General features: G+C 43.9%; 1 protein-coding gene across 1 annotated transcript; it reads right to left on the bottom strand.

The window, feature by feature from the left end:
* Positions 1–486: 486 nt before the first annotated feature.
* LOC139568471 (carbohydrate sulfotransferase 12-like) lies at positions 487–24,434 on the bottom strand. The gene is made up of 6 exons (XM_071390309.1): positions 24,328–24,434; positions 14,530–14,880; positions 11,811–11,966; positions 8,546–8,725; positions 5,682–5,990; positions 487–2,520 (listed from the first exon to the last, which is right to left on the bottom strand). Exons 2-6 carry the CDS (start codon positions 14,869–14,871, stop codon positions 2,284–2,286), a joined length of 1,224 nt encoding a protein of 407 aa, XP_071246410.1. The 5' UTR covers positions 14,872–14,880; positions 24,328–24,434; the 3' UTR covers positions 487–2,283.
* Positions 24,435–26,708: the final 2,274 nt, after the last annotated feature.

The raw sequence follows: 26,708 nt of genomic DNA, 5'->3' as shown, positions 1-26,708 counted from the left end.
TGTCTAACCCTAACCTCCTGTCTAACCCTAACCCCCTGTCTAACCTCCTGTCTAACCCTAACCTCCTGTCTAACCCTAACCTCCTGTCTAACCCTAACCTCCTGTCTAACCCTAACCTCCTGTCTAACCTCCTGTCTAACCCTAACCTCCTGTCTAACCTCCTAACCCCCTGTCTAACCTCCTGTCTAACCTCCTGTCTAACCCCCTGTCTAACCCTAACCCTCTGTCTCTTCCCAACCATCTAAGGCCTGTGGCCTGTCTTCCTCTTTTTAACCGGTAACATGTTGTAACATGTTTCCCCATGCTTCCAGTAGTAGCACACCCATTAGGTTTGTAAAGTCTGTTTCAGAAAATCATTCCCTTCAACATAACCCTACAACTCCTCAGGTCCTGATGGCTTCCTTATAGGAGGGTGATAATGTTGGCATCGGTCACTGTGAAACAAGGCATTTCCTTTCCACATTAAAACATAAAACACTAAAAAAATCCCTTTCATGCTTGACTTTAACGCTGGAAAATAAGTGAACATTAAAAACAACTAGAAAACAACGAATTCCCAAACAGTCCAACTCCTCATAGGATGATCAGTAGTGACCAGGGTTCCACCAGGGTTCCATGATGACATGACAGACACCAGGGTTCCATGATGACATGACAGACACCAGGGTTCCATGATGACTTGACAGACACCAGGGTTCCATGATGACATTCCAGACACCAGGGTTCCATGATGACATTCCAGACACCAGGGTTCCACCAGGGTTCCATGATGACAAGCCAGACACCAGGGTTCCACCAGGGTTCCATGATGACATTACAGACAACAGGGTTCCACCAGGGTTCAATGATGACATGCCAGACACCAGGGTTCCATGATGACATGACAGACACCAGGGTTCCATGATGACATTCCAGACACCAGGGTTCCATGATGACATTCCAGACACCAGGGTTCCACCAGGGTTCCATGATGACAAGCCAGACACCAGGGTTCCACCAGGGTTCCATGATGACATTACAGACACCAGGGTTCCACCAGGGTTCCATGAGGACAAGCCAGACACCAGGGTTCCACCAGGGTTCCATGATGACATTACAGACACCAGGGTTCCACCAGGGTTCCATGAGGACAAGCCAGACACCAGGGTTCCACCAGGGTTCCATGATGACATTACAGACACCAGGGTTCCACCAGGGTTCCATGATGACATGCCAGACACCAGGGTTCCATGATGACATGACAGACACCAGGGTTCCATGATGACATGCCAGACACCAGGGTTCCATGATGACAAGCCAGACACCAGGGTTCCATGATGACAAGCCAGACACCAGGGTTCCATGATGACATGCCAGACACCAGGGTTCCATGATGACATCAAAGCCACCAGGGTTCCATGATGACATTACAGACACCAGGGTTCCACCAGGGTTCCATGATGACAAGCCAGACACCAGGGTTCCATGATGACAAGCCAGACACCAGGGTTCCATGATGACAAGCCAGACACCAGGGTTCCATGATGACAAGCCAGACACCAGGGTTCCATGATGACATGCCAGACACCAGGGTTCCATGATGACATCAAAGCCACCAGGGTTCCATGATGACATTACAGACACCAGGGTTCCACCAGGGTTCCATGATGACAAGCCAGACACCAGGGTTCCATGATGACAAGCCAGACACCAGGGTTCCATGATGACATGCCAGACACCAGGGTTCCATGATGACAAGCCAGACACCAGGGTTCCATGATGACATCAAAGCCACCAGGGTTCCACCAGGGTTCCATGATGACATCAAAGCCACCAGGGTTCCATGATGACATGCCAGACACCAGGGTTCCATGATGACAAGCCAGACACCAGGGTTCCATGATGACATCAAAGCCACCAGGGTTCCACCAGTCAGGAGTCCAGACTCTCCTCCGAAGGAAGAGTAACTCTAACTTTCCTCTGTTCACCTGCTGAGTCCAGAACAGGAGCAGAAGACGCAGCACTCTGGTCTGGCTGGTCTTAGAAAAGAATGTACTACCTGGAACCATAAGGGTTCTTCCATTTTCCCCATAGGAGAACCCACTGACAAAAGCTATTTTTGATTTTTTGATTCCAAGTGGAACCCTTTAATTAATACGAGGTTCTACGTGCAACAGTTTCATCACTAAAAGGTTTTAGTAGAACCTTTTTTCACCACCAAAAAGTTATACCTGGGACCAAAAAGGGTTCTCCTATGGGGACAAGAAAAGAGCCCTTTTAGAAAGAGAGTGTAGTTGGAGTCAGTCAGTCTAGCAGTGAGTCTGGTCTGGAGTAGCCAAACAGTCTGAAGTCTGGTTCATACAGCCTGTAGAGATCCCTCCTGGCCACTCGGGGCACCCTGCTGAACCAGTCCTCCTGCCAGCTGCTGGCCGTGTGGTTCCTGTGAGAGGAGGGGAAGTCAACCACGTTGTCCACCTTCAAAACCCTCAGCAGCTGTTCAGCATCCTCCTGAACCGTCTCCAGCTGACCCACAAAGTCATACTGGGGGGGGGGGGGGGGGGGGGAGAGAGGGGGGGGGAGAGGGAGAGAGGGGGAGAAGGGGAGAGAGGGGAGAGAGGGAGAGAGGGGGAGAGAGGGACGGGACAGGGGAGAGAGGGGGGAGAGAGGGACGGGACAGGGGAGAGAGGGGGGAGAGAGGGGGAGAGAGGGGGGGGGGAGGGAGAGAGGGACGGGACAGGGGAGAGAGGGGGAGAGGGGGAGAGAGGGGGGGAGAGAGGGAGAGAGGGACGGGACAGGGGAGAGAGGGGGGAGAGAGGGGGAGAGGGGGAGAGAGGGGGGGAGAGAGGGAGAGAGGGGGAGAGAGGGACGGGACAGGGGAGAGAGAGGGGGAGAGACAGAGAGAAAGTTAACCCAAACAAATTGACTAGCACGCACCAGCACCAGTCTGTGTTGTCTGTTTTCTTCTTTGTTGACAGTTTCCCCCTTTCCATCTCATAGTGAGAGAATGAACAGCAAACCTGGTTTCAAGAAACAGATAACGCAACGTCTCTCTCCTATTGGACCTAGATAGTGTGTGTGTATGTATTGATATGTAGGCTGTGTGTCTATTTTTAAATGTATGTAGTTCTGTCCTTGGACCTGTTCTTGTCTATTAACGTTCTGTATCATGTTTCATGTTCTGTTGTGGACCCCAGGAAGAGTAGCTGCTGCTTTTGCAAACATCATTTGCCTCATCAATCTACACACAATACCCCATAATGACAAAGGGAATACAGGTTTTTACAAATAAAATACCAATATTTACCCTCAGTAGTGTAACGAAAAGTAAAAGAAATCAGACCCCTCCCCTAGAAATCAGGCCAGATCCAGAGCTACCCCTGTGGGCCCTAGGACCAATTATAGACTGGGGAATGACTGCCACGACGGAGATCAACCAGCAGAGGGAACCAAATGAACCAGACCTAAAAAAACGGGACATCAAACAAGAACCCCTCGACATGAAGACTGAGGGAAAATGGTATGAGGAGACAAATGAACAGGCTCAAAAAGGGCTAGACATGAAACAAGAACCAATCAGCATGAAGACTGAGGGAGAGTGGTATGAACCGCTCGACCAAACTGACGCCCCAGCGGAAGATGAGTTATGGGCATCAGTGCTGAAAGACTTAACATTGGACTGAGTCCCACCGGAGAATGTTGAGCATGCTACAAGAGAAGTAGTAGTGGCAAAATGTGACAAATTGATTGCACTCTCAAGTGTCTTCCCCTGAACTGAGTGTCTTAAGAGAGGTATAAAAGGAGGAGAGGTCAGTGCCTAGGCCATGATCCTCGACACATATGATTTGGACATCATAGAGAATCATCAGACAAGGTAAATTACTCTTCACTATACTCTGCTTGTATTGACTACTTTGACATTAAGGCACGAGCATTATATTGACTGGTATATCTTGAGAGTTGTGTTGTATCCTGGAAAGTCGCTCCATTAAAAGGAAGCAGTTGCGTAGGAGAGCAATCTCCTAGAGAGCAACAAGCGCTATTCTTGGGAGTACCAGAAACAATTCCAATTTGAAGGATTAAAAAAAGCCCAGATACAAGTAAGCCTCGTAGAAAGCCCAGAGTCACTAAAAAGGAGTCAGTATCTAAGCAGTAGGCAGTGAAAAGTGTAACCGTAAGAAATTTGGAGACAATAAGAGATTGAAATATTATACACAGCAGAGGCTGCCAATATTACTCTTATAGACACCAGTTTCGGGAAGGACCAAGGGAATAGAGCTTTGAGGTAAATATATTGCCATTTGCTTTGTTTAAGAGTTATAAGAAGTGTTTGAGCTGATTTATAGTTGCAATAGTATCTGGCATAGCATAACGCATTAAGGATTGATTGAGCATTATTGATGTATTAGGACTGTATAACCATTTAACTGTAATAACGTGTATAAGACAAAAAACAGAGTGACTTAAATAAATGCTTGAAACTTTGACAACTAGGCCAGGGAACCTACCCGGAGAGCGAACGCCTTTGACACTCTCACTGAACGGAAAGTGACCCTGGTTATAGGTTAAAGGGATAGCACTAAAGAATATTTCATTGTGTGGACAATAATATATCTTTGGAAAAGTCAAACATATAACAATACTAGTTTCCAAGTGACTACTAGCTGACGAGCATAATAACTAACAGAAGTTAATTATTAGGTATTGGTATACAAGAGAGGAAGAGACGGGTTAAGGGAATATAGGAGGAATCTATAAACATAAAGTAATAAAGTACTCATCTATCCAAGGCCCCACACTAGACCAGGGAAATAAGGGAGTGACAACGTGAACGAAGGAACAAACCCAACTCACGCGAAGGGCCAGTACGAATAAATAGAAGGGTTGGTAGGGCCGCATGGCTAGGCCCTGGTCACACCGAAGTGACTCAAATCCTAAAGTACTCTGCCTAGCCAGAGGACGGGATAGAGGCTTTTGCTGCAGGCGACGGGCATAGTCAGCACGGTGACAGTAGACAGGGGTCGTTGTCATAGAAATACAATTACATGTTGTTGACAGGTCCACAATTGATATCTTTTGAACATCTGTCTGTAACATATGATTTACCCAAGACACCGTTTTGGAAATCCCTACAACTGCAGCAGAGCTGTTTGACTACCAACCCAGTTGAAAGGTTGCTGCTTAAACAGAACAAAAGGCTTGACTTCCCTAATATTCTTGTCTACTAGATGAAAGACTGACCCTTTGGTAAAAGTGAGAAAAAAAAACAATGGGAAGAAGATTTACACAGTGACATATCCTCTGATGAATGGAAAATGTCTGAACATGTTCAATACAACCTAGAAAGAAACGGGTAACACATTTATACCAGCTTTCTGAATGGCTGTTGGAGATGCAATGAGCCACAGGACCAATCAGTCCCATCTTATGGACCTCTATTGGAGATGCAATGAGCCACAGGACCAATCAGTCCCATCTTATGGACCTCTATTGCAGACTGGTAGAATAGTATAATCCATGTTATTTGTAAAGTAGTGGGGACTGATGTTTGCTGGTCTAATACATGCAGAATATTGGGCTCTACATTAGTTAGATTACAGAGTTCACTCTTCTTTCACAAGAAGGTGGATCTTGTCGGCCCTTTACTTCTGCCAGAAGACTTCTTCTCAGACATTGGATAATAATCTAGTATTTTCATATATTACCTGTATTTGACAGGGGTGGCATAGCCGGTAGACCTGTCTCCAGTGCTCGTTGAAGGGGGCGTCGCTCTCTGTCTGGGGGTCCAGTAGGTATTGGACGAACTCTGAGAAGGAGGGGCGGATTCCGGCAGGAAACGCGTCGCCCGCCGCCGCGGGAGGTTCAGAGTGGTTACCGTAGCGACGGAGCATGAGCAGAGCGAATCGGCGGTAGAACTCCTCGTTGGGCTGCTCAAACTTGTTCCGATACGCCGAGATGAGGCGGACGAACGGATCTCTGACAAACAGGAACTTGGTGTACTTCTGGAGCTTCACCTTGACAAACAAACCACCTTTATTAAACCACCTTCAAAACAAATACACAGGGCATTCAGGAAAGTTTTCACATTTTGTTACATTACAGCCTTATTTTAAAATGGATAAAATATTTTTTCCCCTTCAATCTACACACAATACCCCATAATGACAAAGGTACAAGTTGACACAGGTTTTTAGAAATGTTTTAAAATGTATTACAAATAAAAAACGGTATCACCTTATTTACATAAGTATCCAGACCCTTTGCTATGAGACTCGAAATTGAGCTCAGGTGCATCCTGTTTCTATTGGTCATCCTTGAGATGTTTCTACAACTTGATTGGAGTCCACCTGTGGTAAATTCAATTGATTGGACATGATTTGGAAAGGCACACACCTGTCTATATAAGGTCCCACAGTTGACAGTGTACGTCAGAGCAAAAACTAAGCCATGAGGTCGAAGGAATTGTCCGTAGAGCTCCGAGTCAGGATTGTGTCGAGGCACAGATCTGGGGAAGGGTACCAAAACATTTCTGCAGCATTGAAGGTCCCCAAGAACACAGTGGCCTGCATCATTCTTAAATGGAAGAAGTTTGGAACCACCAAGACTCTTCCTAGAGCTGGCCGCCCGGCCAAACTGAGCAATCAGGGGAGAAGGGCCTTGGTCAGGAGGTGACCAAGAACCCGATGGTCACTCTGACAGAGCTCCAGAGTTTCTCTGTGGAGATGGGAGAACCTTCCAGAAGGACAACCATCTCTGCAGCACTCCACCAATCAGGCCTTTATGGTAGAGTGGCCAGACCACTTATAGTTTGCCAAAAGGCACCTAAAGACTCTCAGACCATGAGAAACAAGATTATCTGGTCTGATGAAACCAAGATTGAACTCTTTTGGCTGAATGCCAAGCGTCACGTCTGGAGGAAACCTGGCACCATCCCTACGGTGAAGCACGGTGGTAGCAGCATCATGCTGTGGGGATGTTTTTCAGCGGCAGGGACTGGGAGACTAGTCAGGATTGAGGGAAAGATGAACGGAGCAAAGTACATCTCAGCTCGCTGGTCACCATAGCAGCACCTACCTGTAGCACGCGCTCCAGCAGGTATATCTCTCTAGTCACCCCCAAAACCAATTCTTCCTTTGGATGCCTCTCCTTCCAGTTCTCTGCTGCCAATGACTGGAACGAACTACAAAAATCTCTGAAACTGGAAACACTTATCTCCCTCACTAGCTTTAAGCACCAGCTGTCAGAGCAGCTCATAGATTACTGCACCTGTACATAGCCCATCTATAATTTAGCCCAAACAACTACCTCTTTACCTACTGTATTTATTTATTTATTTATTTTGCTCCTTTGCACCCCATTATTTCTGTCTCTACTTTGCGCTTTCTTCCACTGCAAACCAACCATTCCAGTGTTTTTAGTTTTTATTTTACTTGCTGTGTTGTATTCACTTCGCCTCCATGGCCTTTTTATATTTTTATTTATTTATACATATATTTGTTTGCCTTCACCTCCCTTATCTCACCTCACTTGCTCACATTGTATATAGACTTATTTTTTTCACTGTATTATTGACTATATGTTTGTTTTACTCCATGTGTAACTATGTGTTGTTGTATGTGTCGAACTGCTTTGCTTTATCTTGGCCAGGTCGCAATTGTAAATGAGAACGTGTTCTCAATTTGCCTACCTGGTTAAATAAAGGTTAAATAAAAAAATAAAATAAAAAAACAGAGAGATCCTTGATGAAAACCTGATCCAGAACCTCAGACCGGGGCGAAGGTTCACCTTCCAACAGGACAACGACCCTAAGCATACAGCCAAGACAACGCAGGAGTGGCTTCGGGACAAGTCTCTGAATGGCCTTGAGTGGCCCAGCCAGAGCCCGGACTTGAACCCGATCAAACATCTCTGGAGAAACCTGAAAATATCTGTGCAGCAACGATCCCCATCCAACCTGACAGAGCTTGAGAGGATCTGCAGAGAAGAATGGGAGAAACTCCCCAAATACAGGTGTGCCAAGCTTGTAGCGTCAAACCCAAGAAGACTCGAGGCTGTAATCGCTGCCAAAGGTGCTTCAACAAAGTACTGAGTAAAGGGTCTGAATACTTATTTAAATGTGACATTGAAGTTTTTTTTTTTTTATATATTTGCACAAATTTCTAAAAACTGTTTTTGCTTTGTCATTATGGGGTATTGTGTGTAGATTGATGAGGGGAAAAAACCAATTTAATCAATTTTAGAATAAGGCTGTAACGTAACAAAATATGGAAAAAGGGGTCTGAACACTTTGCAAATGCCCTGAATACATCACTTTCACCTTTATATAATAAATTAAACCAAATGTGTCAGCTGTTAACTGACCACCATCAGGGTTTGTCAGCTGTTAACTGACCACCATCAGGGTTAGTATCAGCTGTTAACTGACCACCATCAGGGTTAGTCAGCTGTTAACTGACCACCATCAGGGTTAATGTCAGCTGTTAACTGACCACCATCAGGGTTAGTGTCAGCTGTTAACTGACCACCATCAGGGTTAGTGTCAGAGGTAAGAGATTAGACGTGAACTGACCTTCATCAGGTGTCGGGAGAACTTCCCGTAGCGTTTCCAGAACTTGTTGAAGGTGAAGTGGAGGCTGCTGTTGTGGACCATCTCCTGAGGAACTGCCAGAGGATCCCTGTACGGAACTCCCTCCTGGAGCAGACTCTCACTGAGCACGATCATGATCCTCTTCCAGTTACTACACGCCACCTACAGTCAATATATATACAGTGGGGAGAACAAGTATTTGATACACTGCCGATTTTGCAGGTTTTCCTACTTACAAAGCATGTAGAGGTCTGTCATTTTTATCATAGGTACACTTCAACTGTGAGAGACGGAATCTAAAACAAAAATCCAGAAAATCACATTGTATGATTTTTAAGTAATTAATTTGCATTTTATTGCATGACATAAGTATTTGATCACCTACCAACCAGTAAGAATTCCGGCTCTCACAGACCTGTTAGTTTTTCTTTAAGAAGCCCTCCTGTTCTCCACTCATTACCTGTATTAACTGCACCTGTTTGAACTCATTACCTGTATAAAAGACACCTGTCCACACACTCAATCAAACAGACTCCAACCTCTCCACAATGGCCAAGACCAGAGAGCTGTGTAAGGACATCAGGGATAAATTGTAGACCTGTACAAGGCTGGGATGGGCTACAGGACAATAGCCAAGCAGCTTGGTGAGAAGGCAACAACTGTTGGCACAATTATTAGAAAATGGAAGAAGTTCAAGATGACGGTCAATCACCCTCGGTCTGGGGCTCCATGCAAGATCTCACCTCGTGGGGCATCAATGATCATGAGGAATGTGAGGGATCAGCCCAGAACTACACGGCAGGACCTGGTCAATGACCTGAAGAGAGCTGGGACCACAGTCTCAAAGAAAACCATTAGTAACACACTACGCCGTCATGGATTAAAATCCTGCAGCGCACGCAAGGTCCCCCTGCTCAAGCCAGCGCATGTCCAGGCCCGTCTGAAGTTTGCCAATGACCATCTGGATGATCCAGAGGAGGAATGGGAGAAGGTCATGTGGTCTGATGAGACAAAAATAGAGCTTTTTGCTCTAAACTCCACTCGCCGTGTTTGGAGGAATAGAAGGATGAGTACAACCCCAAGAACACCATCCCAACCGTGAAGCATGGAGGTGGAAACATCATTCTTTGGGGATGCTTTTCTGCAAAGGGGACAGGACGACTGCACCGTATTGAGGGGAGGATGGATGGGGCCATGTATCGCGAGATCTTGACCAACAACCTCCTTCCCTCAGTAAGAGCATTGAAGATGGGTCGTGGCTCGGTCTTCCAGCATGACAACGACCCGAAACACACAGCCAGGGCAACTAAGGAGTGGCTCCGTAAGAAGCATCTCAAGGTCCTGGAGTGGCCTAACCAGTCTCCAGACCTGAACCCAATAGAAAATCTTTGGAGGGAGCCGAAAGTCCGTATTGCCCAGCGACAGCCCCGAAACCTGAAGGATCTGGAGAAGGTCTGTATGGAGGAGTGGGCCAAAATCCCTGCTGCAGTGTGTGCAAACCTGGTCAAGAACTACAGGAAACGTATGATCTCTGTAATTGCAAACAAAGGTTTCTGTACCAAATATTCAGTTCTGCTTTTCTGATGTATCAAATACTTATGTCATGCAATAAAATGTAAATTAATTACTTAAAAATCATACAATGTGATTTTCTGGATTTTTGTTTTAGATTCCTTCTCTCACAGTTGAAGTGTACCTATGATAAAAATTACAGACCTCTACATGCTTTGTAAGTAGGAAAACCTGCAAAATTGTCAGTGTATCAAATACTTGTTCTCCCCACTGTATATATATATACATACAATATATACAGGTTATATTAGCAGACTCTCACTGAGCACGATCATGATCCTCTTCTAGTTACTACACGCCACCTACAGTCAATATATTGTAATTACTTCGCCACCATGGCCTATTTATTGCCTTAATTCCTGTATCTTACCTCATTTGCACTCACTGTATATAGACTTTTTGTTTTCTTTTGTTCTACTGTATTATTGACTGTATGTTTTGTTTATTCCATGTGTAACTCTGTGTTGTTGTTTGTGTCGAACTGCTTTGCTTTATTCTTGGCCATTCGCAGCTGTAAATGAGAACTTGTTCTCAACTGGCCTACCTGGTTAAATAAAGGTGTTCTCAACTGGCCTACCTGGTTAAATAAAGGTGTTCTCAACTGGCCTACCTGGTTAAATAAAGGTGTTCTCAACTGGCCTACCTGGTTAAATAAAGGTGTTCTCAACTGGCCTACCTGGTTAAATAAAGGTGTTCTCAACTGGTCTACCTGGTTAAATAAAGGTGTTCTCAACTGGCCTACCTGGTTAAATAAAGGTGTTCTCAACTGGCCTACCTGGTTAACTAAAGGTGTTCTCAACTGGCCTACCTGGTTAAATAAAGGTGTTCTCAACTGGCCTACCTGGTTAAATAAAGGTGTTCTCAACTGGCCTACCTGGTTAAATAAAGGTGTTCTCAACTGGCCTACCTGGTTAAATAAAGGTGTTCTCAACTGGCCTACCTGGTTAAATAAAGGTGTTCTCAACTGGCCTACCTGGTTAAATAAAGGTGTTCTCAACTGGCCTACCTGGTTAAATAAAGGTGTTCTCAACTGGCCTACCTGGTTAAATAAAGGTGTTCTCAACTGGCCTACCTGGTTAAATAAAGGTGTTCTCAACTGGCCTACCTGGTTAAATAAAGGTGTTCTCAACTGGCCTACCTGGTTAAATAAAGGTGATCTGGTCTACCTGGTTAAATAAAGGTGAAATTAAATAAATAAATAAAAAGCAGTCCTGACGGGTGGAGATTATGGCCAAGATGTCCAAGATGTTCAAACGTTCATAGCCAGAAGAGGACTGGTCACCCCTCAGAGCCTGGTTCCTCTCTAAGTTTCTTCCTAGGTTCTGGCCTTTCTAGGGAGTTTTTCCTAGCCACCGTGCTTCTACATCTGCATTGCTTGCTGTTTGGGGTTTTAGGCTGGATTTCTGTATAGCACCTTGTGACATCGGCTGGTGTAAAAATGGCTTCATGAATACATTTGATTTGATTAGAGGCGTCACTATAGACACCCTGGTTCGAATCCAGGCTATATCACAACCGGCCGTGATTGGGAGTCCCATAGGGCGGCGCACAATTGGCCCAGAGTCATCCGGGTTTGGCCGTCATTGTAAATAAGTCAGTTAAGAATTTGTTCTGAACTGACTTGCCTGGTTAAATAAAAAAATATGAGCCCGTGGGCGTTTGTGTGTGTGTGTACCTTGGGGACGTAGCAGTATATGATACCGTGGCGGTCGTCGACGATCAGGTGATCCAGCTCCCTGTTAGGGATGTCGTCAAACGAACGGTTCTTCCCCGGAAAAGCCAGGTCATCACCATGGTGACAGAGGTCATGGAGACGCTGCCGCCGTCTCTCCTGAAGAGAGAGAGAGAGAGAGTGGGGAGAGAGAGAGCGGAGGGGGGAGAGAGCGGAGGGGGGAGAGAGAGAGTGGGGAGAGAGCGGAGGGGGGAGAGAGCGGAGGGGGGAGAGAGAGGAGTGGGGAGAGAGCGGAGTGGGGAGAGAGCGGAGGGGGGAGAGAGCGGAGGGGGGAGAGAGCGGAGGGGGGAGAGAGAGAGTGGGGAGAGAGCGGAGGGGGGAGAGAGCGGAGGGGGGGAGAGAGAGAGTGGGGAGAGAGCGGAGGGGGGAGAGAGCGGAGGGGGGAGAGAGCGGAGGGGGGAGAGAGATAGTGGGGAGAGAGCGGAGTGGGGAGAGAGCGGAGGGGGGAGAGAGCGGAGGGGGGAGAGAGCGGAGGGGGGAGAGAGCGGAGGGGGGAGAGGGAGGAGGGGGAGAGAGCGGAGGGGGGAGAGAGTGGAGGGGGGAGAGAGCGGAGGGGGGAGAGAGCGGAGGGGGGAGAGGGAGTGGGGGGGAGAGAGCGGAGGGGGGAGAGAGCGGAGGGGGGAGAGAGCGGAGGGGGGAGAGAGCGGAGGGGGGAGAGAGCGGAGGGGGGAGAGCGAGAGGCATGAAAACAAGAGTGAGAGGTGAGAGAGAGAAACAAATTTGGCCCCAATAACTACTGTGGGATATTTGTCAACAGCAACCTTGGGAAAATCCTCTGCATTGAGCAAATGTCAAATTGGCTTTTTACCAAATTACCGTACGACAGACCACGTATTCACCCTGCACACCCTAATTAACAAACAAACTAACTAAAACAAAGGCAAAGTCTTCTCATGCTTTGTTGATTTCAAAAAAGCATTTGACTCAATTTGGTATGAGGGTCTGCTATACAAATTGATGGAAAGTGGTGTTGGGGGAAAAACATACGACATTATAAAATCAATGTACACAACAAGTGTGCAGTTAAGATTGGCAAAAAACATACATTTCTTTCCACAGGGTTGTGGAGTGAGACAGGGATGCAGCTTGAGCCCCACCCTCTTCAACATATATATCAAGGAATTGGTGAGGGCACTAGAACAGTCTGCAGCACCCGGCCTCACCCTACTAGAATCTGAAGTTAAATGTCTACTGTTTGCTGATGACCTGGTGCTTCTGTCCCCAACCAAGGAGGTCCTACAGCAGCACCTAGATCTTCTGCACAGATTCTGACAGACCTGGGCCCTGACAGACCTGGGCCCTGACAGAAAATCTCAGTAAAACAAAAATAATGGTTTCCAAAAAATGTCCAGTTGCCAGGACGACAAATACAAATTCCATCTAGACACCGTTGCCCTAGAGCACACAAAAAACTATACATACCTCGGCCTAAACATCAGCGCCACAGGTAACTTCCATAAAGCTGTGAACGATCTGAGAGACAAGGCAAGAAGAGCCTTCTATGCCATCAAAAGGAACATAACATTTAAAATCCCAATTAGGATCTGGCTAAAAATACTTGAATCGTGTTATAGAACACATTGCCTTTTATGGTTGTGAGGTCTGGGGTCCGCTCACCAACCAAGAATTCACTAAATGGGACAAACATCAAATTGAGACATGCATGCAGAATTCTGCAAAAACATCCTCTGTGTACAACGTAAAACATCAAATAATACATGCAGAGCAGAATTAGGCCGATACCCGCTAATTATCAAAATCCAGAAAAGAGCTGTTAAATTCTACAACCACCTAAAAGGAAGCGATTCCCAAACCTTCCAAAACATCACCTACAGAGAGATGAACCTGGAGAAGAGTCCCCTAAGCAAGCTGGTCCTGGGACTCTGTTCACAAACACAAACAGACCCCACAGAGCTCCTGGACAGCAACACAATTAGACCCAATTAGACCCAATCATGCGAAAACAAAAAGATAATTACTTGACACATTGGAAAGAATTAACAAAAAAACAGCGCAAACTAGAATGCTATTTGGCCCTAAACAGAGAGTACACAGTGGCAGAATACCTGTCCACTGTGACTGACCCAAACTTAAGGAAAGCTTTGACTATGTACAGACTCAGTGAGCATAGCCTTGCTATTGAGAAAGGCCGCCGTAGGCAGACCTGGCTCTCAAGAGAAGACAGTCTATGTGCTCACTGCCCACAAAATGAGGTGGAAACTGAGCTGCACTTCCTAACCTCCTGCCCAATGTATGACCATACTAGAGATACATATTTCCCTCAGATTACACAGAACCACAAAGAATTAGAAAACAAACCCAATTCTGATAAACTCCCATATCTACTGGGTGAAATACCACAGTGTGCCATCACAGCAGCCAGATGTGTGACCTGTTGCCACAAGAGAAGGGAAACCAGTGAAGAACAAACACCATTTATGTTGATTTATTTTCCCTTTTGTACTTTAACTATTTGCACATAATATGACATTTGAAATGTCTTTGTTCTTTTTGAACTTTTGTGATGTTTACTCTAAATTTGTATTATTTATTTCACTTTTGTTTATTATCTATTTCATTTGCTTTGGCAATGTAAACATATGTTTCCCAAGCCAACAGAGCCCTTACATTGAATTGCATTGAGAGGGAGGGTTAGGGTTACCTGTCCTAGTCGTTTCTCGGGGTCGATGGGCGTCAGATGGACCTTCCACTCCCTCCGGGGAACGTACCGCTCCTCAGCGCGCTCTGATTGGTTGGCAGAGTCTGGGGGGGCGGAATCTGTCGGATCATTGGTTCCCTCCAGGAACTGGTTTACGAAGGCGTTGATGTCGGACAGGAAGGAGGGGGTTGGGTGTGTGGGGGGGTGGTCAGGGGCGGGCCGGGGGGAGAGGGGGGGCAGGTAGAGGTGAGAGGCTCCAACGTCGTCCCAGTAGAGAATAATCAACAGGATCATAAAGACTGAACCCAGAACCAGAGAGACACGGAACAACCTCCACTTCCCCATGGTGACACCCTTAACACAAGCAGCAGAGAACATCGACTGTTACACAAACACACTAGAGGTCGACCGATTCATCGGAATGGCCGATTAATTAGGGCCAAATTTAAAGTTTTCATAACAATCGGTAAATCGGCATTTTTGGACACCGATTATGGCCGATTACATTGCACTCCACGAGGAGACTGCGTGGCAGGCTGACTACCTGTTACGCGAGTGCAGCAAGGAGCCAAGGTAAGTTGCTAGCTAGCATTAAACTTATTTTATAAAAACAATCAATCTTAACATAATCACTAGTTAACTACACATGGTTGATGATATTACTAGTTTATCTAGCTTGTCCTGCGTTGCATATAATCGATGCGGTGCCTGTTAATTTATCATCGAATCACAGCCTACTTCGCCAAACGGTTGATGATTTAACAAGAGCATTCGCGAAAAAAGCACAGTCGTTGCACCAGTGTACCTAACCATAAACATCAATGCCTTCTTTAAATCAATACACAAGTATATATTTTTAAACCTGCATATTTAGTTAATATTGCCTGCTAACATGAATTTCTTTTAACTAGGGAAATTGTGTTACTTCTCTTGCAATCTGTGCAAGCAGAGTCAGGGTATATGCAGCAGTTTGGGCCGCCTGGCTCGTTGCTAACTGTGTGAAGACCATTTCTTCCTAACAAAGACAGTCATTAATTTGCCAGAATTGTACATAATTATGACATAACATTAAAGGTTGTGCAATGTAACAGGAATATTTAGACTGATGGATGCCACCCGTTGGATAAAATACGGAACGGTTCCATATTTCACTGAAAGAATTAACGTTTTGTTTTCGAAATGATAGTTTCCAGATTTGACCATATTAATGACCTAATGTTCGTATTTCTGTGTGTCATTATATTATAATTAAGTCTATAATTTGATATTTGATAGAGCAGTCTGACTGAGCGGTGGTAGGCAGCAGCAGGCTCGTAAACATTCATTCAAACAGCACTTTCCTGCGTTTGCCAGCAGCTCTTCGCTGTGCTTCAAGCATTGCGCTGTTTATGACTTCAAGCCTATCAACTCCCGAGATTAGGCTGGCAATACTATAGTGCCTATAAGAACATCCAATAGTCAAAGGTATATGAAATACAAATGGTATAGAGAGAAATAGTCCTATAATAACTACAACCTAAAACTTCTTACCTGGGAATATTGAAGACTCGTGTTAAAAGGAACCACCAGCTTTCATATGTTCTCATGTTCTGAGCAAGGAACTTAAACGTTAGCTTTCTTACATGGCAAATATTGCACTTTGACTTTCTTCTCCAACACTTTGTTTTTACATTATTTAAACCAAATTGAACATGTTTCATTATTTATTTGAGACTAAATTGATTTTATTGATGTATTATATTAAGTTAAAATAAAAGTGTTCATTCAGTATTGTTGTAATTGTCATTATTACAAATATATATATATATATATATATATATATATATATATACAGTGGGGAGAACAAGTATTTGATACACTGCCGATTTTGCAGGTTTTCCTACTTACAAAGCATGTAGAGGTCTGTAATTTTTATCATAGGTACACTTCAACTGTGAGAGACGGAATCTAAAACAAAAATCCAGAAAATCACATTGTATGATTTTTAAGTAATTAATTAGCATTTTATTGCATGACATAAGTATTTGATCACCTACCAACCAGTAAGAATTCCGGCTCTCACAGACCTGTTAGTTTTTCTTTAAGAAGCCCTCCTGTTCTCCACTCATTACCTGTATTAACTGCACCTGTTTGAACTAGTTACCTGTATAAAAGACACCTGTCCACATACTCAATCAAACAGACTCCAACCTCTCCACAATGGCCAAGACCAGAGAGCTGTGTACGGACATCATGGATAACATTGTAGACCTGCACAAGGCTGGGATGGGCTACAGGACAATAGGCAAGCAGCTTGGTGAGAAGGCAACAACTGTTGGCGCAATTATTAGAAAATGGAAGAAGTTCAAGATGACGGTCAATCACCCTCGGACTGGGGTTCCATGCAAGATCTCACCTCGTGGGGCATCAATGATCATGAGGAAGGTGAGGGATCAGCCCAGAACTACACGGCAGGACCTGGTCAATGACCTGAAGAGAACTGGGACCACAGTCTCAAAGAAAACCATTAGTAACACACTACGCCGTCATAGATTAAAATCCTGCAGCGCACGCAAGGTCCCCCTGCTCAAGCCAGCGCATGTCCAGGCCCGTCTGAAGTTTGCCAATGACCATCTGGATGATCCAGAGGAGGAATGGGAGAAGGTCATGTGGTCTGATGAGATAAAAATAGAGCTTTTTGGTCTAAACTCCACTCGCCGTGTTTGGAGGAAGAAGAAGGATGAGTACAACCCCAAGAACACCATCCCAACCGTGAAGCATGGAGGTGGAAACATCATTCTTTGGGGATGCTTTTCTGCAAAGGGGACAGGACAACTGCACCGTGTTGAGGGGAGGATGGATGGGGCCATGTATCGCGAGATCTTGGCCAACAACCTCCTTCCCTCAGTAAGAGCATTGAAGATGGGTCGTGGCTGGGTCTTCCAGCATGACAACGACCCGAAACACACAGCCAGGGCAACTAAGGAGTGGCTCCGTAAGAAGCATCTCAAGGTCCTGGAGTGGCCTAGCCAGTCTCCAGACCTGAACCCAATAGAAAATCTTTGGAGGGAGCTGAAAGTCCGTATTGCCCAGCGACAGCCCCGAAACCTGAAGGATCTGGAGAAGGTCTGTATGGAGGAGTGGGCCAAACTCCCTGCTGCAGTGTGTGCAAACCTGGTCAAGAACTACAGGAAACGTATGATCTCTGTAATTGCAAACAAAGGTTTCTGTACCAAATATTAAAGTTCTGCTTTTCTGATGTATCAAATACTTATGTCATGCAATAAAATGCAAATGAATTACTTAAAAATCATACAATGTGATTTTCTGGATTTTTGTTTTAGATTCCGTCTCTCACAGTTGAAGTGTACCTATGATAAAAATTACAGACCTCTACATGCTTTGTAAGTAGGAAAACCTGCAAAATCGGCAGTGTTTCAATTACTTGTTCTCCCCACTGTATATATATATATATATATAAAAATCGGCCGATTAATCGGTATCGGCTTTTTTTTGGTCCGCCATTAATCGGTATCGGTATCGGTCAACCTCTAAAACACACACACTGAATTCAGGACTTGTGAAATTATACTTCCACGACCATAAGACCCACTAATAATTTCATTAATTTATCCAAATAGTTTAAACCTGCTTTTTTGCTGGTCTGGATTTCAAGTTTGTCTATGAAAAAGCCCTTTTTTTATTATTACAAATGAAACCAGAATCACGCTTAATGCACCTCCACTAATAATGACTCAATTCTTGTAGCATTATAGAAAATGACCAAAGGTCTCAATAATAATCTCTCAAGCACAAGCCTAGGTGCTAGTGCAGGGGTGGGCAATCCCAGTCCTCGGGGCCTGATTGGTATCACAGTTTTGCCCCTGCTAACACACCTGGCTCCAATAAATACCTAATCATGAGAAAAAGTCACTAACTATAGTGACAAAGTTGGTAAATATAGGGACAAAGTCACTGGAAGGGTCTGAAAAGTTACTAAATATAGGGACAAAGTCACTGGAGGGGTCTGAAAAGTAACTAAATATAGGGACAAAGTCACTGGAAGGGTTTGAAAAGTAACTAAATATAGGGACAAAGTCACTGGAAGGGTCTGAAAAGACACTAAATATAGGGACAAAGTCACTGGAAGGGTCTGAAAAGACACTAAATATAGGGACAAAGTCACTGGAAGGGTCTGAAAAGTTACTAAATACAGGGACAAAGACACTGTAAGGGTCTGAAAAGACACTAAATATAGGGACAAAGTCACTGGAAGGGTCTGAAAAGTTACTAAATACAGGGACAAAGACACTGTAAGGGTCTGAAAAGACACTAAATATAGGGACAAAGTCACTGGAAGGGTCTGAAAAGACACTAAATATAGGGACAAAGTCACTGGAAGGGTCTGAAAAGACACTAAATATAGGGACAAAGTCACTGGAAGGGTCTGAAAAGACACTAAATATAGGGACAAAGTCACTGGAAGGGTCTGAAAAGACACTAAATATAGGGACAAAGTCACTGGAAGGGTCTGAAAAGACACTAAATATAGGGACAAAGTCACTGGAAGGGTCTGAAAAGTTACTAAATGTAGGGACAAAGTCACTGGAAGGGTCTGAAAAGACACTAAATATAGGGACAAAGTCACTGGAAGGGTCTGAAAAGACACTAAATATAGGGACAAAGTCACTGGAAGGGTCTGAAAAGTAACTAAATATAGGCACTGGAAGGGTCTGAAAAGTTACTAAATATAGGGACAAAGTCACTGGAAGGGTCTGAAAAGACACTAAATATAGGGACAAAGTCACTGGAAGGGTCTGAAAAGTAACTAAATATAGGGACAAAGTCACTGGAGGGGTCTGAAAATACACTAAATATAGGGACAAAGTCACTGGAAGGGTCTGGAAAGACACTAAATATAGGGACAAAGTCACTGGAAGGGTCTGGAAAGTTACTAAATATAGGGACAAAGTCACTGGAAGGGTCTGAAAAGACACTAAATATAGGGACAAAGTCACTGGAGGGGTTTGAAAAGACACTAAATATAGGGACAAAGTCACTGGAAGGGTCTGAAAAGACACTAAATATAGGGACAAAGTCACTGGAAGGGTCTGAAAAGTAACTAAATATAGGGACAAAGTCACTGGAGGGGTCTAAAAAGTTACTAAATATAGGGACAAAGTCACTGGAAGGGTCTGAAAAGTAACTAAATATAGGGACAAAGTCACTGGAAGGGTCTGAAAAGACACTAAATATAGGGACAAAGTCACTGGAGGGGTCTGAAAAGTTACTAAATATAGGGACAAAGTAACTGGAGGGGTCTGAAAAGACACTAAATATAGGGCCAAAGTCACTGGAAGGGTCTGAAAAGTTACTAAATATAGGGACAAAGTCACTGGAAGGGTCTGAAATGTCACTAAATATAGGGACAAAGTCACTAAATATAGGGACAAAGTTACTAAATACAGGGACAAAGTAACTAAATATAGGGACAAATCCATTACATTAGCAGCACTGGTAAGAATTGTTAGTGCCAGTTGCTATCAAACGGAGCACTGACATTGGTTCCCCAAGATTCTGGGCAGTGCTTAGCGAAAGGTCAATGCTGAATGTAAAATAGGCCTACAGTATCAGGTCAAATGAACTGTCTGGGAAAGTTGAGGAGATGGTGTGATCACTGTGGCCGCTCATGATAACATTGTTACATTGTTGCACTGATGCATTGCAAATAGTTGCACAGGACAGACAGATGAGCACAGTGAAAAAGAAGACCCAAAAGAATTGACAACATTAGAAAAATGGAAATCACTTGTAAACCACCGGAGCAATGAGGCAAGCAATGCCATGCTGTAAAAGATGCGCAGGATAAACAGCATGTTTCATTAAATCTACTAGAGCAGTCTTTATCAAACCCAGGTATGTGGACCGGCGCCGGTCCATGGAGGAATGCTTGTCGGTCGGCGGAATATTTGTCTTGAATATGATTAGGGGGTTATTTGGTCCGCGGCATATTTGACTCTAATAAATACTTTCCCTAGGACTACTTGCGAAGTATAGTAGTAACACCAAACACACACACAAGCTAGCCCTGCTGCACAGCCTGCATGCTCTCTCTGGCCGTGTCTAGACTTGACAGTTCATGCAGCTTTTTGTATTCTGATCATTGAATTCCGACATTACGTCATGCATCTTCACCTACATTTAAATGTCGACTTTGTCCACATTGTGTCCAGATTCCCTTGACTGAAATGCCAGTACGCATTCTGCAAACGGTGGAACAGGCTAAATCTGATAACAACACGACAACTTGATAGCAGTTGTCCACTACTTCAGCTAACTTATGTAGCAGGACAGCCAGCTAGCAAAGCTAAAGTGACTGCAAAGTGACACGCTAGGAATGTATTTACCTCCAACGTTTAATGAAAAAAGGTGCCTCGCTCCCAAAACACGTTTTCTGGAGATTTGTGGGCGAAGTACTGATGACGTCGCCCACTATGTGCTTTCGGCAGCCTGATTGTCCAGACTGAGGAGAAATCCGCACATAATGCATCCCTGACCACCTCCCGAAGTGGTCGCCCACTTGATATGAACACAATCAGACCACAATCAGACTTTTGTGCATCTAGACTTGTCTTTTCAATGCGCTCTTCGTATTCTGTTAGCAGAAGTCGCATGTAAGTGTCAAGCGTAGACACACAGTCTCTTTCTCCCTGGATTTGTTTCAAAGGACAGCTGCCTACCGAAACCGGTCTGTGTGATATGTCAGACTGGACTCAGCACCAACGCTATGAACCGAAACCGGTCTGTGTGATATGTCAGACTGGACTCAGCACCAACGCTATGAACCGAAACCGGTCTGTGTGATATGTCAGACTGGACTCAGCAACAATGACATTAAGAAACAAAGCATCAACATCTCAAGGATAAAATAGAACTACTTTTTTCTTTTTCTCAACTGGTAATTGAAGGCGCTTCCCATTCTCCATTCAAGTGCTTAGGAAAGTAGGTTTCAGCGTGTCACACACCACGTTGCAATGAGCTGGAGGCTGAATGCATTTTAAAACATACTTAGTTGTGTCAAACCTTTAGCGTTTTACTTCAAATGTGGAGGCATGTCTCACCTTGCTTCAACGTAGCCGAGACAAAACCCATTTCTATGAATGTGGAGGTATTTATTATAGGGCGGCAAGTAGTTTAGTGGTTAAGAGCATTGGGCCAGTAACCGAAAGGTTGCTGGTTTGAATCCCCGAGCCGACTAGGTGAAAAACCTATTGATGAGCCCTTGAGCAAGGCACTTGACCCTAATTGCTCTGGATAAGAGCATCTGCTAAATGACTAAAATGTTTTTAAAAAAATAAAGATTTCCAAATGACATTGAAACCTGTAACCTGTTTTATTGGTTTTCAAATCAATTGTATTTCATTGTCCAGTAGCCAAAGGAACGATACTAGTCATATTAGCAACCCATGCTAGTTGATGATAATCCTAGTCATATTAGCAACCCATGCTAGTTGATGATAATACTAGTCATATTAGCAACCCATGCTAGTTGATGATAATCCTAGTCATATTAGCAACCCATGCTAGTTGATGATAATCCTAGTCATATTAGCATCCCATGCTAGTTGATGATAATCCTAGTCATATTAGCAACCCATGCTAGTTGATGATAATCCTAGTCATATTAGCATCCCATGCTAGTTGATGATAATCCTAGTCATATTAGCAACCCAATAAATTATATTTCATACATTTTTTAAATAAACATTTTGTTGCATCAGCCTCGTTACTTTTAAATATGTTTTGGGATGTAGCCGAGGCTTACTGGTATGAATTTGGGATCTATTGTCCCACCACTGTCTGTTTGTAATAGGCTATTTATTTTTCTGACAGAATGCACTGTGGGTGAATTACCATAATGTAAATGTGATTTCTGTCATTCTGAGCACTGTGGATGAATTACCATAATGTAAATGTGATTTCTGTCATTCTGAGTACTGTGGATGAATTACCATAATGTAAATGTGATTTCTGTCATTCTGAGCACTGTGGGTGAATTACCATAATGTAAATGTCATTTCTGTCATTCTGAGCAGTGTGGATGAATTACCATAATGTAAATGTGATTTCTGTCATTCTGAGCACTGTGGGTGAATTACCATAATGTAAATGTCATTTCTGCCATTCTGAGCACTGTGGATGAATTACCATAATGTAAATGTGATTCTGTCATTCTGAGCACTGTGGGTGAATTACCATAATGTAAATGTGATTCTGTCATTCTGAGCACTGTGGATGAATTACCATAATGTAAATGTGATTTCTGTCATTCTGAGCACTGTGGATGAATTACCATAATGTAAATGTGATTCTGTCATTCTGAGCACTGTGGATGAATTACCATAATGTAAATGTGATTCTGTCATTCTGAGCACTGTGGATGAATTACCATAATCTAAACGTGATTCTGTCATTCTGAGCACTGTGGATGAATTACCATAATGTCAATGTGATTCTGTGAGTGGATGCCATAATCAGGTTACCAACCAATGCATATGGGTCCGGTAAATGTCCCAAATGTCCAGAGACACATTTTCCTAACGGAAACCCTGGTACGCACGCACACACTAAGGACCTATAACCTATTACTACTACTACTAATAATAATAAAGGCTATGTGGCTGTCATTCCAATTATTATTATTATTATTTTATAGATTTTTTACGAGTGATATTTTTCCTACTGTTCTTGCTATTGCAGTTGTTGTTGTATCTGCCCCTCTCAGATAAAAAGATAGTAATTACTATTCCATCTCTTCTGAGGTGTTCTCTGTGTTAAAACACAGAGCTTCACAGTTCTGTTCCAAACATTCTAAATATGGAACTCTGCAGCTATAGTGTGTCACTTCCTCTTCCTGTAGAGATGTACACACACACAATTCTGTAGTTAGAAGCAGAGGAGAGAACAAGAGGAAGACAGGAGAGAGGAGAGAGGGAGAGGAGGGGAGGAGAGAGGGAGAGGAGGGGATGAGAGATGAGAGGAGGACAAGGGAGAGGAGGAGAGATGAGAGGAGGACAGGAGAGGAAAGGAGGAGAGAGCAGGAGAGAGGAGGCTAAAAGGGAGGAGAGAGGATAAAAGGGAGGAGAGTGGGAGAGAGGGGAGGAGTCTGTATGCTCCAGGAGAAATAATAATATGAAATAAGACTATTAGTCCGAATCCTTTACTCACTGTTCTACACAACTCACATAGGAAACATGGGACTGACACACACACACACACACACACACACACACACACACACACACACACACGTCTCATCTTCAGCTAGATGATATAAGAGCAGATGGGTTAGATTATGGTTAGATTATGGTTAGATTATGGGTTCAGATACACCGTTATTACAGCGGGGTTTAGTCACGTGCAGCAGCAGCAGCCCGGTTGGGTCTCGCGAATAGAATACAATGTCGCCTTTCACAGCGCGAGGCGAGGAGCGAACAGAACGGGCTTTACATCAGGAGCTGTTTAGAAACGGATCGAGCTGCAGATCTCATCGACTGATTAATATACATACTTCTAAGGGTGTGGGTTAGATGCATACACATGTTAGGGAAAGGAGATTCGGGCTGGGATGGAGAGAGGAAGGACAATTCTCCGTGACTAGTTGCAGACCAGCGGTCTCTTCTCCTTACACAGCCCTGTCAGACACTCTGTTTCCCAGCGGAGCGCAGCTCAGTGACACGGAGCTGTATCTCTCTGTACCCTGTACTCTAACCCTATCTATCATGACGTTAGAAACTCTTTATTACCGGAGGCACAACTCACCTCCGCCAGGCTATCGAGCTCTCCCCGTTCCCGCCGCGTCAGCTGAGATGCGCAAGCAGCTTATTTATGTCCAGACCGAGAGGCTGTTCACAAAGCACGGAAACATCGCGAGAGTTTGTGCTCCGTTTCTGCAGAGAGATGAATCAAAAGTATGGGGCCAATTGCATGTATTGAATTTAAAATAAAATAAATCATACACATGGAAAATAAAGTTGAAAATCTAAACATGATATTTTCAAGGAAGGGTGAAATAATGTATGTTGAAATCATTTTTTTTTTGGTATTCTGTGGAGAAAGATGCTGTGTGCTCCCAACCTCATTCTATGTGCATGGACATCTCGAGACAACTCCGATATAAAGTGTTTTTTCTCAAAGTTTCAGGGATGTCACGTGTCCTACCTACATCCTTACGAAACTTCTATTAGATCAAATAAACCTCACATAGCAAATAAGAACATAGCAAATAAGAACATAGCAAATAAGAACATAGCAAATAAGAACATAGCAAATAAGAACATAGCAAATAAGAACATAGCAAATAAGAACATAGAAAATAAGAACATAGAAAATAAGAACATAGAAAATAAGAACATAGAAAATAAGAACATAGCAAATAAGAACATAGCAAATAAGAACATAGAAAATAAGAACATAGCAAGTAAGTACATAGGTCCCGTGTGGCTCAGTTGGTAGAGCATGGCGCTTGCAACGCCAGGGTTGTGGGTTCATTCCCCACGGGGGGACCAGGATGAATATGTATGACACATGCACTTCCGGTTTGGAGCGAGTAGTCGCATTCCGCTTCGCTCCACAGGTAGTATTACCATTTCATTACAGTACAACGGTTTGATTTGTTTGATCTTAGCTAGCTACATAGCCGTCTTTGTATCAAAGATAATTGTGTAGTTATTGAGGTTCGCTAGCCAGCTATTTTCGTCGTAACGTAACGTAGTCAACACTGCTAGCTAGCCAGCTAGCCAGCTAGCCACCGAATAGCAGCACTGCAGAAACGATTACATTACAACGGAACGACTTGATTAGTGTAGTGTTAGCTAGCTACATAGTTGTCTTTGCTATCTTTGTATCTAAGATAATTGTGTAGCTTAGAGTAGTTTAGAGTAATTATTCGGTTAGCTAGCCAGCTATTTTCGTCCGCCGCGCTGCCGTTCTCCTACCTAGTCAACACTGCTAGCTAACACTGCTAGCTAGCCAACTTCTACCGAATAGCAGCACTGTAGAAACTCACATTACAACTTACATTACAACGGAACGACTTGATTAGCGTAGTGTTAGCTAGCTACATAGTTGTCTTTGCTGTCCTTGTATCCAAGATAATTGTGTAGTTTTGAGAAATTGTCGAGGTTACCTAGCCAGTTAGAGGTTACCTAGCCAGCTACACTTTCAAACAAAGTCAACAACGCAGCCACTGCTAGCCAGCCTACTTCACCGCCAGCAGTACTATATCATTTTAGTCAATAAGATTTTATTTTATTTTTGCAACGTAAGCTTAACTTTCTGAACATTCGAGACGTGTAGTCCACTTGTCATTCTAATCTCCTTTGCATTAGCGTAGCCTCTTCTGTAGCCTGTCAACTATGTGTCTGTCTATCCCTCTTCTCTCCTCTCTGCACAGACCATACAAACGCTTCACACCGCGTGGCCGCCGCTACCCTAACAAATCAAATCAAATCAAATCAAATCAAATCAAATCAAATTTTATTAGTCACATACACATGGTTAGCAGATGTTAATGCGAGTGTAGCGAAATGCTTGTGCTTCTAGTTCCGACAATGCAGTAATAACCAACAGTAATCTAACCTAACAATTCCACACTACTACCTTACACACACACACAAGTGTAAAGGGATAAAGAATATGTACATAAAGATATATGAATGAGTGGTGGTACAGAACGGCATGGCAGATGCAGTAGATGGTATAGAGTACGGTATATACGTATGAGATGAGTACTGTAGGGTATGTAAACATAAAGTGGCATAGTTTAAAGTGGCTAGTGGTACATGTATTGCATAAAGATGGCAAGATGCAGTAGATGATATAGAGTACAGTATATACATATGAGATGGGTAATGTAGGGTATGTAAACATTGTATTAAGTGGCATTGCTTAAAGTGGCTAGTGGTACATTTTTACATAATTTCCATCAATTCCCATTTTTAAAGTGGCTGGAGTTGAGTCAGTATGTTGGCAGCGGCCGCTAAATGTTAGTGGTGGCTGTTTAACAGTCTGATGGCCTTGAGATAGAAGCTGTTTTTCAGTCTCTCGGTCCCTGCTTTGATGCACCTGTACTGACCTCGCCTTCTGGATGATAGCGGGGTGAACAGGCAGTGGCTTGGGTGGTTGTTGTCCTTGATGATCTT

This window comes from Salvelinus alpinus, chromosome 1, assembly GCF_045679555.1.
Source record: "Salvelinus alpinus chromosome 1, SLU_Salpinus.1, whole genome shotgun sequence".
Lineage (NCBI taxonomy): Eukaryota > Metazoa > Chordata > Actinopteri > Salmoniformes > Salmonidae > Salvelinus > Salvelinus alpinus.
The sequence above is the reverse complement of the archived record's forward strand: the minus strand, read 5'-3'. Positions and strand labels throughout refer to the sequence as shown.

What these genes read in the sequence shown, in the direction of transcription:
- LOC139568471 (XM_071390309.1), bottom strand. Translation starts at nt 14,871, where the DNA reads ATGGGGAAGTGGAGGTTGTTCCGTGTCTCTCTGGTTCTGGGTTCAGTC. An exon ending in CCGAGAAACGACTAGGACAG is followed by an intron (nt 11,967 to 14,529) that starts GTAACCCTAACC and finishes CTCTCTCTTCAG; the next exon opens with GAGAGACGGCGGCAGCGTCT. An exon ending in TATACTGCTACGTCCCCAAG is followed by an intron (nt 8,726 to 11,810) that starts GTACACACACAC and finishes TATTGACTGTAG; the next exon opens with GTGGCGTGTAGTAACTGGAA.